A 15,451-nucleotide genomic window follows, 5' to 3' on the forward strand; every position below is an offset into this window, starting at 1 on the left:
CAGTCTGCAGTCTTCAAAAGTGTGATCAGTGACTGGCACATTCAAAGCACTGAAACAAAATTAAGGAAAAAGAAAAAAATCAATCTCATATATTAAAATTGCTTTTAGTTGACTGTTTCCCTTTTCTGACTCAGTTTGGCTTTAATGTGAATATACAAACCCAAGGATAAATCATTCTTGCAGTGCTGCAAGTAGGATAAAGCAATACATACCATCTGGTGAAACTGTGAAACTACATTATGGCAGCGCCACGATGTTTTAAGGTTTACAGTCTTGCAAATGCAGCCCAGTAACCCTGGAGAACAAACCACCCACTTGTTCTTGCCAAGCAAATAAGGGAGCAATTTATTGCAGCTTTCCATGAATTGAATTTACTACGTTCCAGTGTAAGGCGACTTTCTTTACGTGCTGTATAAAAACAATCGGGGTGTTTTAGTGTAGGAATCTGACACCTGTTAGTGAAAATCTAGAGCAATTCCCTATCTGTGACTTGACTAAATGATACTTTATGGCTGGGATATATACAGAATTGGTGGACGTAAATGCAGAGTTCAAAGATACTCTGTTCATGACTGATTACATACGTTGCCATGGTTTGTCGGACTCTGTTGGCAAATAGGATGGGATCATTCTTTTCTTCCTCTGTAGGCACGTGGACAGGCAGAAACTGAAAGAGATGAGTTGTCCAATCAGTTCAATAGTCACCACTTCATTAGCAACACGAACAATTTGTTGTTACTGTTTGGAATGGGAGGAGAGTGAGTTAAAAAAAAAGCCCTGCAATGAAGGAACTGGACACTGGAGGTCTCCACCACCTCACAAACCACTCCGGCTCTTCTGCTCCAGCCATACAAAGGAGATTTAGTCCAGAACTACCTCTTAAAGACTGGAGGAAGCTGCTTTAAGACGAAAAGTTAGCCTCCCCAAAGAAGCGTAATGAATGCATACTTAGTTAGAAAATTACGTACTGCTTCGGTAAGGATGAGTCTGAAATACTCCACACTCCTTACAAAGAACCTTTGTAAGTGATGTATTATACTGGAAGAGTGTATGGAGATTTTTAATGTTTTTAGATACACACTGCAGTCCCACCTTGTACCTGTTAGTTGTATCCATCAGCATGTGACTGAAAAGTTTCCTCTGTGATAAAAACGTTAAGGAATCTTAGTTCTGAACTGTAAGTAGAGCACTAACCACATACAAATACTGTAAAATTTTACAACTCCAAGTAGAAAGTAACAAAACAAGCCCTTCTCCTTCCAAACCTACAAAACATCCCAGATATCTAAATGGCAACACAGCTACTGCTGAGGATTTATCCAGTGTTAGTATGTAAGAAGCTGAAGTAGCATTTTGCTAAAAAAGTGCTAAAGATTACTAAACCAACTTAGGCCGCACTGAATCCCCGGCGGTCTGGTGCGGAGGGTGAAGCACAACGACAGACTGATGGCACCACAGTTCTCTGGCTCCTCACTGCTGTGTTTTGAGCGTTGACTCCCGATAGGGAGCAGTCAGAACGTTCCTACGGATATTACAAAGTGGGTCTGTTGTTTCAGTTGTCATTCACCTGTCTTTGTGCTGTGCAGCTGTTTTTAGTGATCAAGGGAACTGGTGCATTACACAAGGCTCAGTACAAGTATTGGAGTCCTTAAGCTCTTAGTTGTAGAAACCCTTTAGGGTTCAGTCTGGGAAGCTGGTGAGGAAGACAAGGATGCTTTGAAGGGAGCAGGGAAATGAGGTGAGAAAAAGAAGTTGTTGCCTTTAACAGAACGTATTACAATTATTAGTTTTGACATCTGTAAAACGCATATGGTGATAATTGGCAATGATTTTATAATGCCTTGAAAATAAAGGCATTTCTGACAACTTCCTTTTAGGACCTCATCAGATTAAGTGATATATAGATATGGACAAGGAATCTAAATATATTACTCACGCTGATTCTGTTCTTGTTCCTGAGATATTTGTTTATTGTTCACTAACAGCGACTGATAATTGATCAATGCATTTATATTAAAGCATAAATTCCCTGGTTGCTGAATCTTAGTGCAAAAACATTTCTAGTTCTTACCTCCACTTCCACTCTTGTGAAGAGCTGACACAGCGTCATTACACACAGCTCTTTTCTGCAGGCAAAGAGAAGGAAGAAAAATACAGTTTACTTCTTTAAAAACAAAGTATTTGCACTTCAGTAGATGAAACTTTAAATTTAAAGCATTGACAAAACCACACCCGATACTGGGCAAGGTTTGGAAGCACCTTGTAGTGAAGTTTCCTGAAATGTTGCTTTTGGCATTTTTCTACAGGGCTTCTGCATATAGCTGCTGCTTACGTGCTGAGCAGGCACCATCTCTCTTGTCATGCATATTAGCAATGCGATACAGTTCCTCGGCCAGCAAAACGTGTACATGTTACTTCAAAGACGTCAACGCATACTGGATTTTAAAGCTTTAAGACCTTTGATTCTGAGAAGTAGCTTTACTTTATCTTCTATTATCTCATCTGCAAAATGGGACTAGTAACTTCCTTCTGCAGAACTGAAGCAGGGACTTGTTAGTGTTTGCTAGCCAGTCTGCACATTACAGTAGTGTCAGTATGTTCAGTGCTTTTAGAAAAAGTCACCAATTTTAGTATCAACAGGTGGGGAGAGGAAGAAACTGTGGAAGAGGATAAGCATAGTCATTTCCACTTCTGATCTGTTCTTTTCACTGTGATGCTTCAGCAGAGATGCACATTTGGTCTTTACTTAAAATCAGGTAAATTACAATAGCAAACCTTCAAGAACTCTTTCTTCTGTGGTTTTGGACAAAAGGAAAGGAGAAGACAGGAGAACAGCTAAGGGGTTCTTTCTACTTTTTGCAGGATTTCACTATTAACACTTGATTTTCTAACACATAACATTAGGTATTCCTCCCAGTAAGGCACAAGAGTCAGAAGGAGGTAGTAAGTGAAAGCAGAAACTGGGTCAGGAGGAGACTGGTATTATCCATCCTGGCTGCAATATGCAAGAACTTTTACAGAGTGTGACAGTTCCACGTTTTGTGATCTGCAGGTTTGCGTGGTGGAGGTTCTTCTCCCAGTTCCACTTATATTTGCAAAGAATCTCTAGATTCTACCCCATCCATCCCTTCTCTTCCCATGACTCGGCCAAGCTGTTCCTTTTGTCTTCTCACAGGTTTTGATCTGAGCCCCATCATCCAGCTGCCAGGCTTAGAGCATTTCTCAGTCTTTAGGGAATGTGCACCCCCTCCCTTCCACAGGAACACTTCTAATTTCACTTCTCTCTCCACCTCTTCCTGCTCCAGCTCTCACAGCTGAAGACAAAGCTCCTTTGCAATCTTCCACATAGCTCCTTCACAGGGGACACCTGGAGTACGCAGTGTTCCCCACACTGTTTGCTGGTAACTCACAGCAGTAATACTAACAGCAAAAAACTCTTGGCAAACTGAGATGGACATTTTTCATCGCGGTCAGCTTTCAGAACGCCCAGTGTACAAGTGTGTAGGTGCTAGCATTAACTAACGATAGTTTAAAAGGTGTTTATGACCTGCTCCAGTAGTTCAGACATGTTTCAAAATTCATTGCCTTAAAAATTTGAGTCACTTGGTAAATCAGAACTGCTGCATGTAGATACACTGCATATTCCACATTCTGCAAATCCATATTTTAATGAATGTTTATAAGGTGAAAAGCATTTTCCAGACATATTTTCAATGCAGTTGTAAAGGGTTTTTAATACTTTAATAAAATATTCTAGCATATTAGAAGGCCACCTGTGTGTTGAGAATAAACACAGTTCCATTGCCTAACTGGTTTATTGAAATATTTTTCATTATTTCAATGTCAGATATTATATATATAGCCTCTTCACACTAAAGAATTGCTTTTGTTTAGTCAAGTAAAAATAAAAATCCTAGGTGTTTCAGTGGGGAAGGATGGGGAAAATTAATACTACTTCTTCCCATTTTTTAAATTTTCTCTCACATGGCTTCAAATGAGATGGAGGAGTGAATAAACAGGGGGGAGAAAATAACATTTGGTTTTCTATTGTTTGTATACCATGTAAGAAACCGCAAACATCTATGGGTTTTGATTACTATAATTGTTTCCCAAAGCAAAAGAATTCCCAATCTTTCTGTTGCTCTAGTGTAATGTGCAAAACATAGGAGAAAATTAAACTAAACGATGGCAGAGCTGGAAATGATGCTCCCCCATTTGCAAACGCTTTCTCTAGCCAGTTGGCTGTGAAATCTACTGCATGACAGCGTTATCTGCAGGTACTTCCCCTTCATAAAAAACAGCTCTAGAAGAACACGTGTCTTTGCTTAGCTGAATCTGTTTGGCAGACTGTTTAACAACGGGAAGAAAAATCTCTGTGTAATTTTCTGTAGGATTAAGACACTTACAAAGAATAGCCCTGCCATGTCCAGGTCACGGTATCCTACAGAAAAAAAACCAAACACAGGAATGTATGACAAAACCAGATAGAAGTTAGAGAGCAGATAAGTTACTATAAAACAGGCACAAGTTTAGTGAAAACAGATGATGGTTTTATAGTCCTGAAGTAAAACTAAAATAAAGGTGTCAAGGGGATTAGGATTCCTTGCCTTAAAAATGTGGAAATCAACATGGCAGATTTTGTTAATATCAACACTTGGGAATAAGATTTGTGTACCTACTTAGATATTTTAAATCATTAATTCTGATCCAAACAACAGCAGTAGGGAAAAATAATCTGGAGGAGTCTGCCAGTCCCTTTAGAAAGGCACCCTCATCAACAGATGTAGTTTCTAAGGACATTTCTGCACAGGTAATCTATCATGGTTTTGCTCTGCTTTTTTTGCTTTGCCTTCTTTTTCCCTTAGTCTGTATTTATTGCTACTTATATATGTATTTTTAGAGTGTATCCCACAGATCCTTAAATCCTGTGAGTGAAATGCGATACCAATCCGCTGTAGCGGTTCACTTTAGTTTTGAAATTGATCTGTAAAAGGATTTAACAAAGGAATCTTCGTAAATAACAACAGCAGTGACAATCACTTCTTTCCATCTTAAAAACCATTACGAATGAAAAGTGTGGTCGTTTCTGGATTTGGATGACTGGATAACTAAAAACCATTAACAAGTTGCTAGACTCGTGTCGCAGGGTGACACCTGTCAGTGAAGCAGAGCCATGGGTCTGCACCCCCGTCCTTGCAGAAGTGTATAAACATTTACTCCCGGAAAAGGGAAAGTTGCATGGAAAGGAGCATCTGCAGAGCTGCCCTCCGGAGGGGGCGTTAGGGGTACTGCATGGCTCAGCTCTGCTTTTGGACAGAGACTTTACAAGCCCCTTGGCAGTAAGAGTATTTTGAGCATTAACAAAAAAAAAAACCAAACAGAAAAAAAGCCAAAAGGTGACTCGTGGGGAAGTTGTGTGCATGTTAGACTGTAAAGTACAGGCTCTGTGGTTTTGCAGGAGGTTTCTAACTTCCACTGCAATGCTTTCCCATGTCCCATCCCCCTCTCCCCCCCCCTCCTTACTTCAACTACAGCTAAGAACTCGGCAAGTTTTTCACAATCAGAATAGCAACTACAGCATGGTGACCCCAAGGGAAGCCTGGCTGCTTCCAGGAGCTCTCCTATGCTACAGTCAGGACAATAGGTTCTCCAGTGACAACACAAAATATTTACCGTAGGTACCGTTAACGTCAGGACTTCCATATTACCAGTTAGTGATAGAAGAGTGTTCTGCTTACCAGCTTGTTGGGGTATCGGAGCAACACGGGTTGTACAGGGACTCGTGGAACAAAGGCACCTGCAACCACAAATTAGAACTGATTCTTAAGACTAAGCTGAATACAGCAGCTGGGAGTTTTAAGTGGTTCGGGTAAGACATGGTATCTGGAAGGAGAAATTTTTAAAAAGGTGAGAAGAATGGGAAGTGTTCTTATTGTGGTGAGTTTTTTGTTGTGGTTTGTTTTTTCTTTCATTTAAATCAGCAGCACAACCAGCACAATGTCAGGAGACATCATGGCCTTCATTTGAAGGAGAAAGCTGTGTGAGATTGCCAGACTGTTCGAACTCATGTTCTGCTATTGGCTGGCATTAATTTCAAAGGATTAGATGCTCACAAGGCTGTTGAGCATTTCCTGAACCCTTCTCATAAGTGATATGGATCTGAGCATGTAGCACTGGTTTTGTAACTTTGCTACCCAAGACAACAGGGAAGGAGAGCAACCTGGCTTTAACTGAAGCGCAGCACAACCACGTAATGATCCGTGGTGCTGTAAGTACCTTGCTGTGCTAAAAATAATCTGCTGGCCTGCCTTGCTAAGCACTATGCAACGAGATTTCATAACTTGGTTTCTAAGTCTTGCGTGGCAAAATTTACAGGAATCTGAGATGGCATAACTGTCAGCTGAAATAAAAGAACACCGTAAGTAGCGTGTGCTTTGGTAGTTCATCTCATTATAATCACAGTCAAGTTTCTGGGTAAATAAATTAGAAAAAGCTGGGCCCAGAAAAAAACTCCAACCAACTAACAGTCTAGACCGTAGGTATTTTGTATTGTACAAAATACCAAAAATCAGAAAAGAAAACTGCCTAGTATTGAAGAGTGGGTGTAGTGCTACCGAAACGTTAATGACGCCAGAGATTACACCAGTGCTGTTGTGGATGATGTACCTGCAGAAGTACAGGCCTTACTAGAACCACTAAATTAATATTATTTTCCATTAACAATGCAACAAAATCTCTCACCTTGTTTAAATGTGATCAGGCAAGATCGGTTTGTGCAGGTGCCTTCTGGGAAAATCAATATCTTGGATTTAAAGAGAGAGAAATACATATAGACACACACGTTTCATAAAAAGGTTACACTTCAACATCAGTTACAGGCTGACTTTTTACGCAAGCTTTGTGACATGTGACACTGCACCACAAGAGTATCACTACTGTTTCAAAAGGAAATGAACGGAAAAGCTGAAGGGTGCTCACAGTAACATTAACCTGATCCATCTTAATTTGGAAACTAATGCTTCGTAGAGAGGAGTTCTGGGGAAAGGCCTTTGTCCACTCAGAAATACGATATAAAAGGCTTCAGGCATGTCACTGGAAATCTTTAGTGTTGGTAACGATATGAGCATTGTTCCTCTGCCTGCAGCTCCTTACGGAACTGCTGGGTGTAGAAACACCCAGGGTCTGGGCTGACGTGGAGTGCAGAAGAGCATTCACAGGCGCAGATGCTATCTGCATGAGTGAGGTGCCAGCCGTGGTGAGGAGACGACAGCTTGAGGGGCAGCAGCAGAAGGCAGAGGGAGCATGTGCATCTGTGAAGGTGCTTCTGAAGGCATTACACACCCCTAGGGAGGCTCTGCATCTGAATGACTCGGGCACACCAAGGACCCAGAAGGTTTCTGAATTAGTGTCTGAAAGATCCTGGATTAGATGCCCAGTGAGCTGCAGCGTGCCGCACTGAATCCAGCCCCCTATGGAAGACAAGGGAGCTTTGCTGCAGGGTCATAAGCAGCATTCCAAAAAACCCTCAGCACAAGAACTGGTCTGGATCAGAAGAGTGTTCAGGGGGTGCTCCCATTTAATGAACAAGTCAAGGTCAGATGACAGAGGCATCCTCAGGCCACACCCAAGAGACACAGGCTGTTCTGAGGTGTGACAGACAGCAGCACATACCGATCTAGTTAGTCCTCGACTACACATTCTGTAATCAGAAATTGTTCGCTAGGGCTATGGGCACAAAAATGGATATGCTTCTGCTTAGCATATGTCCTAAGCCCCAGAAAATGTATGAGTAACTGACCAAGAGTAAGTAATTATTCCCCACTTCCCCTTTGTTTTGGTACAGGGTTGGGAAAAGCACTAATCAGAACCTCATGCTATTAATAAGCTGCCCAGACTGTTGTGTCTTGGTTTGAGGAGGAGGGACTGGGGAATCAGCTACTTCTTCTTATCTATTGTGCTAAAAGAATGCAGCCCAGGCACTCCAAAGATATGACAGACATCATCTTGTGATCAAGTTTCTCAAAACAAACCAAAAAGGAGTGGTGTGGTCAGGGCACAGAAGTAGGAATCGCCCCGTGACACCCCCTGTTGCACAGCTGACTCGGTCTTGGTGATTTCCAGATTCTGTGACTCACAGAGTATTTATGCCATAATACAGGTCTAGTTTTTATCCCAAGAGCAGTACTGGTGTACAGCCAATTCCCCTTTCCTCCCCATGCTGTTTTCTGCAGAGATTTGGTCTGCCAGAGCTTTGCTGGAATCACTTTATCCACACAGTTCAGCAAATCACAAGCATCAGTGTAGTTTGTAAGCACAGTATTACCCCCCAAAAAAAACCAAACCAAAAAGCCTTCCTAGCTTTGACATGTGCGTATTTAAATCCACCATATAACTGACAAGTTGAAAAATGCACTGGAGGCTCTAAAAGTATTTATGGCACCTATCAAAAATGCATATATGATTTAAAGAGGCCTAAACACTAACTAAAAATATTTTTGTAAGGTGCTTGCTAAGTAAAAATGATGAATGAATTGCCTAAATAATGCCATTTCAAACAAAGTGGCAAGTGTTTTTTTTCCCTGCCTGAATGTTCTCTGTTTCTAGGGACTATTCGGAACATAGGGCAGTGTATTCAGGTCTGGCTGTCATAGATATCTGCTACTGAAATCTCTATTTTCACTTCTCTCTCTCACATTTTCCTCAAGAGCCAGTCACTGGAACAAAAGAGAAGGAAAAGAACCTTTTCTCAGCCCTGGAGGAGGTATCCGGCTATGACTAAGGAGCTCTTGTGACGTTAGCTACTGAACCAGTCACTTCACTGAGTTTTTAAGTAAATTAACCCTGAGAAAAGCAGTTAAGAACCAATTCAGAGCAGAGGGTTCAGAGGGTATCTTTGGAGAAAGGTCTTCCATCACTGACAAAGTCTGGGTTTAGCGCGTTGTTAACCTGAAGAGTGAACTGGGCTTCCCCTCTGCTATGGTCCACATGTGAAAGTGATGTTTTAAGCTTAAGCACCATTCATGCTGGAGGCTGGTCAGCCTGAGTTACCCATCTCATCAGCTGCTCATCTCTGAACTGTTGTGAGCACAGCTCTGCACCACAGCTCACCTACGAGCTAGCTGATTCACGCTTACCAGTTCTCTGAAGACACTGTGCTAAGACAAACAGGGAAAAGAGAAAGTCAAGGGCACTTGGAACAGCAGTTGGTACTGGCTGGATTTCAACTGACAAATTTTCATTTGTCATGACAGGACTTTTTCTGGGCACCACCCACTGTTCCTCCTTTCCCAAACCAGTCCTGCGCCTGAGAGCTGACTTCATCTTCGTGCACCAACAGAGTCCCATTCAGCTGGGCACTCGTGGCATTACGGTGCACGGTGAGTATGGATTATGAACACAGGACAGAACAGTAGCACTCTTATTTCTTACCTGTGGCCACTGGCCTCCTGATAACGCCCGCTTAGTTATCTCGGTGACCGTATTCTTCCGTGAATCGGGGTCTTGACGAGAAACTGATACAGGCTGAAGGGAACTTAAGATCGCTGTGAAGGAGATAAAACTTTTTATTTGTCTTATACTACTGCTTAGAAAACACTAAGGGGTTCAAGGCTACCTTGAACCTTGTTATTCTCATACTAGGAGACAGAATCTGCAACACAGCTCTCAGACTGAATAGATAAGGGTGTTGTTGTGATCCTCATTCTGTAAAACAGGGAGTAAGACATGGAAGATGTACCTACGCTGCCAGCTGAGGGGCTTTGCAGGAGGTGTAAACACGCCAAACACATTCTACTAACAGTGCTGTTATTTTTCACTGAGCGTTTTCACAGTTTCCACAAAGACACTTTTCTGTGTTACCTCCTGGGTTACTGTACTGCCAGCAGAAAGTCTACAGCTGATTCTAGTAATAATGCAAACAGGGATTCTTTTAGTGCCAAAAGGAGGAGAGAATAATAGAAGCATGAGTCATCTAATCTTTTCCGTTCCCTGCATTTCCTTTTTGAGTAACTTCTTTTTTATTCTTTCCTGGTTTGACTCCCATTAAAAAAAATCCGTAACAGTGCCTGCAAGTTTAAACTTACAAATAGGGTATTTTCCAGACTGCTGTGGTTTGGGTCTGTTTTGAAATGACCTTCGCTAATCCGTGTTCTACATTTGTGGGCCACACTGTGAAATTACAGTATTCAAACAGATTTCTTAACAGCTACCCACTGGGAGAACTGTAAGAGAAGCCCAAGCAGTTGCAAAACACATTTTCAGTATAAAGCACATTTAAAGTGGTATTATATTTCATATCTGAACTCGTCACAGGAATTTCACTGGAAATAATCAGTCAGTGTCTTTGGAATCTAAGTTTTTAAAAATGTCTGTCCTTAAATCACTTCTGGGGAGGATATTTTTGGCCTCATGTCAAATTGCTGACTCCTAACATTTTATTTTTCCATAAATACTTACTGCCAAATACCGGAGTTGACAGGTTCTCAGCTCTAGACACTATCGATGGCATTCCAGTTAGGGCGGAAATAATGGCATCAAAAAAGCTTGAATGAGGAGCTGCAACAAAGATTGGGGCTTCCCGCAGACTTGCTCTTTTCCCTTTTACTTTCACTTGGAAACCCATTACGAAGAACAAGGTACGAGTGAGGCATGAGAGGGTTGTCTGGATCATCCTCCTTGTAAACAGAAACACAAAAATACCATCCATCTTAGAATCAGCATGTCTTTTGTCCTTCAAAAGAAGAGCCCATAAGAGATTCCCTAGCTCTCACCAGCGCTGGGGCCAGGCACGTATGTTATATAGCGTTGTGGCATAACGCTGCTGTGAGGGGAGGGTGGGTAATTACCAGAAAAGTGTAATTTTTGTAAGAATTTGGGGAACTCTGGCACTGTTCTTTTACTATCACTTTTAAACAAGATTAAATGACACTCTTCCACTTCTGGAATGCGTTCCCTCAGTAGGTGACATGTTGCCTTCAAGGGACCCTCTGTAACCTCTCAGCCTTGTTAGATTTCACTTCCCATGTCTCCACCTCCTGTGGGCGGCCGCAATGCAGCAGCTAGAAGGGAAGTAACTTCCTTACCCTGAGGTCAGAAGCTGACCAGCTGGAACCCAGAACCCACAGAGGCAACTGTAAAATACTCCTTTGAGGGCAACCTAGCTGAGAGAGGAGCTGTCAGAGCTGATTTTGTCATAAATGACAGCATGGCAGGAATGACAAAGAAATCCAGCCTGTGTGACGTTACTGAATGCTTTTCTTAATGAGTTTCTTTCCTTGTATATTCCTATCAGTACTGTTACTAAAATAAGTCCTGGCTTACAAAGAGTCCATAAAAGATTTTTACACAGATTTGTTTTAGTCTCAACACAATTGAAAATCAATTTAAAAAACTCCATTGTTGTTGTAAAATACACTTACCAAAAAGTTGTTTCCCTGAAAAAAAAAAAAAAGTAACAAAAAAGGCACACAGTTTTCACAAATATTGGTCACTTTTTACCTTCTCCATCCTTTAAGTGGCACAGATCCTTTTCCGGGGTGACGGAAAGTTGCAATAGATGCAAACAGCCATGCAAGCAGTAAAATGAATGCGATGCCTATGCCACGGAGGGGTAACAAAATGATCCCCTGGAGAACAGTCTGGAAAACAAGAGGGAAAAACCTTAAGAAATCTTAAGAAATGCTATCAACATGACCACCACCTGGGCAGTCGGATGACACGGAGTGTAAAATACTAACATTACTGCTGTGGGATTTGGTAAGGGAAGCATGAACGATCCCAGTGATCGTACGGGGAAGTCAGTCATCCACAGCATTTCATTTTCACTTCTGGGTTCCCATTTCTGGTAGAACTGGAACATCTGAGTATTTGAGGTTTTGCCTTGGATGTTGTTAGACGGAGAGGGTAAACCGCATTTGGTGGCTTTAGTTTGTACTTGGTGTGCAGCAGCTCAGCGGAGCCTGCCCAGCTGGTCCGTACCGCCACTCCAGAGCCTTCTGTCTAGGGGCCAAGTGGGATTGTTAGGATGACTACACTGTACTCTTGCCCTTTCAAAATGACAGCTCTGAGTCACACGATTGCTGCAAGTGAGCCTCACTACTACTGCTTGGAGCGCACATGCGGCATGGCTTCATTTCTCCTCGCTGGGACTTGTGCAGAACGGAGTTTTCAGTGGAACCAAAGCGGTGGTTTACGGCAAAGTTATGACTTTACTGTTGAAGCTGTTGTGGCAGCTCTTGGCTCATCACCTTTGGCAGTGGTTTGCTCCCTACCTGCTGTAAACACCCAGCAGAACCCTTCTGATTATGAACCTGTTACCTCCTGTTTGAAGCATCTGGGATATTAGCCTCTGTGCTAGGACCTCCTTGAATTGCCCAGAAGACCTTAGAAAGCTCAGTTCCCTTCCTCCCCACAACTGGGAAACTGTTACTTAGCTTGCTTCATCTTGAAGCAGATCTGCTGGGAGAATTCTGCTGTGCTCACGGCCAGCCACGCTGAGTAGCAAAACCAGCACAAACCAGATCCAAGACTGTTCTCTGCTTCATCAGTTCTCCACGTACGTTTGTAAGGGGAGTGGAGGGAAGGAGAATCACTAACCACACCCTGGTTGCCAATCATCCTCAAATAGCACCCCCAGCCCCACCTAAGGAATTTTTAGCTTGCCTTTTTTCATGCATGGCTCCGGGAAACGGGTGTATTGGCACAAGGTTGTAACAGGCAGCTGTGGCACAGGGCAGGGCAGGAAGAAATCCTTTATTGTTTTACCCCGGTAAATTAGTTTAGAAACTATATCCTGAAGGTTGGCTGTTATGGTGCAACACAGCAGTATGCAGATCGAGCAGGCACGCGTCGGGGAGGCGGCTGAGCTGGGTTAGCACACAGGAGTCACTGCCGAGCCTTGCTGGTAAGCTAATGAACGGTTCAACTCCGTCTGGTACCCGGCCCAGCGCAGCTACCACTCCCCGCTGAGGACCAGCCCTGTGCGCAGACACACCCACCAAACAACACCCGCCCAAGTGGAGCTGCAATAGTGATTTTTTTATTTTCTTTGGCCTGTGTTTCTCAAGTCCCTCAAAACTTATATGCGAGAGCATCACTGGTCACAGACGGACAGCTCCACCCCCTCAGAAGTATGATGGAAGTTACTGAAGACGAGTTAGGCTAGTTTCACTTAGGCTCGTGAGCTTACTGTTTTTTTAAGGAAATCTCTAACTGACCAGCAGTGTTCCTCTCCCCAGATCAGCCTGCCTAATCAGCAGCTTAGCAATGGCTACTTACTGCACAGGAAAGGCAAGGCTTTTAATGATAAGTAAGTTTTACAAATTAGTTTGCAACTTAGGTACTTGAGCTATGATTATTAAGCACCACAGCGGATATTAATTTATCTCTTTAAAAAGGAACAAGTGTTTGTAGTACATTTGGAATATAAACATCTTTGAGTATTATTTACCCAATTCTTTGATAAAGTAGCTTGGTTCTAATGTTCTTTTCATCAACACAGGCCTTTCCCTCCCCACCAAATCTCTTCCTTCTTCACATAACGTCCTCTTACTGTCTCTGGTCAATATTCAGGAGAGGCTCTAGGCTGTGGCTCTGACCTCTGTGACAGTGATGAGGATGAGCAGGAATTCTGGGCCTTCGGGACTCAGTTCTGTATTACAACAGGCACAGCGACAACAGACCAAACTGACAGTGGACACACAGTGTAAATTAGGGTAAGCATGAGAAGCAGGTACACAGTGGTGATGCTTCTGTTCTGTAAGCGCTGCCATGGCCTATGTTTCCAGGAGAGAGCTGAATATTCAGGTATGATTACTTCCTTCTTTTATGTAACAGATTTGTATAACTAGCTACAAAATTCTAACCCTAACTTCATGGACAACAGGAAGAGGACTGCTCTGGATCACAGAAATGGGTCCAGCAGCTGGGAATGAGAGATTTAGCCCTGGAGATCGATTGCTCCCACTCTATTTGGTGCCTGTTGTGGTGAATTTGAATGTCAGGTACCAAGTTAAACCAAGCAAGACTCTTTGCTTGTCTCCTCAGATCAGATGTGTCTTTCTTCCTCCACATGCATCCTCTTGTCCTGAGATCTGCAGTCCCAGTTCAACATTTCAGCTGCATTCAGTTAGCCGGAGTGGGCAACATAAGCATACATCAGTGTGTTTTGACTTAACTTTTTTTCTTTATGAAAAAAAGAATAATATATTCGCACTGACCTACAATGAAAAATAAAGGATGCAATAACAAAAGCAAAACAATCCCTTCCTCAAAGCTTTAATAAATTCATTAATCTAATTTAGGCAGATGTGCAGGTGGTACTGATTTGCTGATGCAAAAGGCTGTTGGCTTTCTAGGTCACTGTGTAATGAGGCAGAGTTGATTTCTGCTCCATCAGCTCCAGAGAAGGGTAAGAAAAGGACAGAAAAGAGAAAGGTCAAGGTAGGCGAGGGAGGAAAAAGTATAGGAGAAAAACATACAGAAGAAACAGAGGTTCAAAGTTTACTAACAGCTAAGTAGGCTCAGAGCCAGTCCAGCTTCTGTACGCAGTAATCACAAAGATAATTCTTCCGAGTCATCCAAAAAACCTCTTCCCACATTTGGAGTCACCAGGGTGCTTTGAGCTGCACAGCCTGTCACCGCCGTTGTGGCAGATGCCTGCAGTCATCCCTGCAGTCCCACAGCTGACTGACCCTTGAGCAATACACGGGATCATACTGTCACTGATGCCAGGAACTGGGGAAGGGGGAAAGCAGCTCTACCAGAAAGCCACAGAATTCAGTTTGATATTCTGGTCAACTGCAGCTCCTGACAAGTTACCTACGGAGCAGCAGCAGAGCAGAGTGGGGACCAGAACGAAGCCCAACACCAACCGAACGCCTCTGACACCTGAAACTGTGATCAGACGGACTGTCTCTCGAAGCAGGACATGCATGTCATGACAGGGTCTTGCACGAGCGTCCAGAGCATGTCACAGCTCTGCCAGGCAGTCTAGTTGCTTGCTTCCAAGCACAGGGGTACACACAACGCTTTTAGCATGGACTGTCTCTCAAAGCAGGACATGCATAGCAAGACAGGGTCTTGCACGAGCGTCCAGAGCATGTCACAGCTCTGCCAGGCAGTCTAGTTGCTTGCTTCCAAGCACAGGGGTACACACAACGCTTTTAGCACGCTGGCTGTGCCGTTAGGTAGTTCACCAGTTCCCAAATCCACTGAGCATCTCCTCTGAATAAAGTGCAGGCTAGTCATGACTTTGCTAGTACTTGTGCTTTGCAGTTGCAGTTCAGAAGTCAGGAGGGTGGGTGAGCAATGAGGATGAACAGAACTAAAGCTAAAAAAAAATCAAAAATCCCAAGAATGAATCGCAGCCAACTTCAGTCAGAGGATGGAAACCAGAACTGTTTGAGCAACTGTTTTTTTTGTTTGGGCACGTGCAGATGTTTAGCACAACACA

General features: G+C 43.0%; 1 protein-coding gene across 1 annotated transcript in view; it reads right to left on the reverse strand.

The window, feature by feature from the left end:
- LPCAT2 (lysophosphatidylcholine acyltransferase 2) overlaps positions 1 to 11,636 on the reverse strand; it is a gene marked incomplete at its 5' end in the record, with an annotated part of 23,120 nt that extends 11,484 nt beyond the window's left edge. The window contains 9 exons of the mRNA XM_010133262.1: positions 2 to 49; positions 585 to 667; positions 2,072 to 2,126; positions 4,407 to 4,441; positions 5,739 to 5,797; positions 6,742 to 6,802; positions 9,430 to 9,542; positions 10,456 to 10,673; positions 11,497 to 11,636. Coding sequence (XP_010131564.1) covers positions 2 to 49; positions 585 to 667; positions 2,072 to 2,126; positions 4,407 to 4,441; positions 5,739 to 5,797; positions 6,742 to 6,802; positions 9,430 to 9,542; positions 10,456 to 10,673; positions 11,497 to 11,636 — 812 coding nt within the window. The remainder of the gene's footprint in view (position 1; positions 50 to 584; positions 668 to 2,071; positions 2,127 to 4,406; positions 4,442 to 5,738; positions 5,798 to 6,741; positions 6,803 to 9,429; positions 9,543 to 10,455; positions 10,674 to 11,496) is intronic.
- Between the last annotated feature and the right edge of the window lie 3,815 nt (positions 11,637 to 15,451).

The sequence above is a fragment of the Buceros rhinoceros genome, unplaced genomic scaffold (assembly GCF_000710305.1).
Source record: "Buceros rhinoceros silvestris isolate BGI_N320 unplaced genomic scaffold, ASM71030v1 scaffold8363, whole genome shotgun sequence".
NCBI classification, from domain to species: Eukaryota; Metazoa; Chordata; class Aves; order Bucerotiformes; family Bucerotidae; genus Buceros; species Buceros rhinoceros.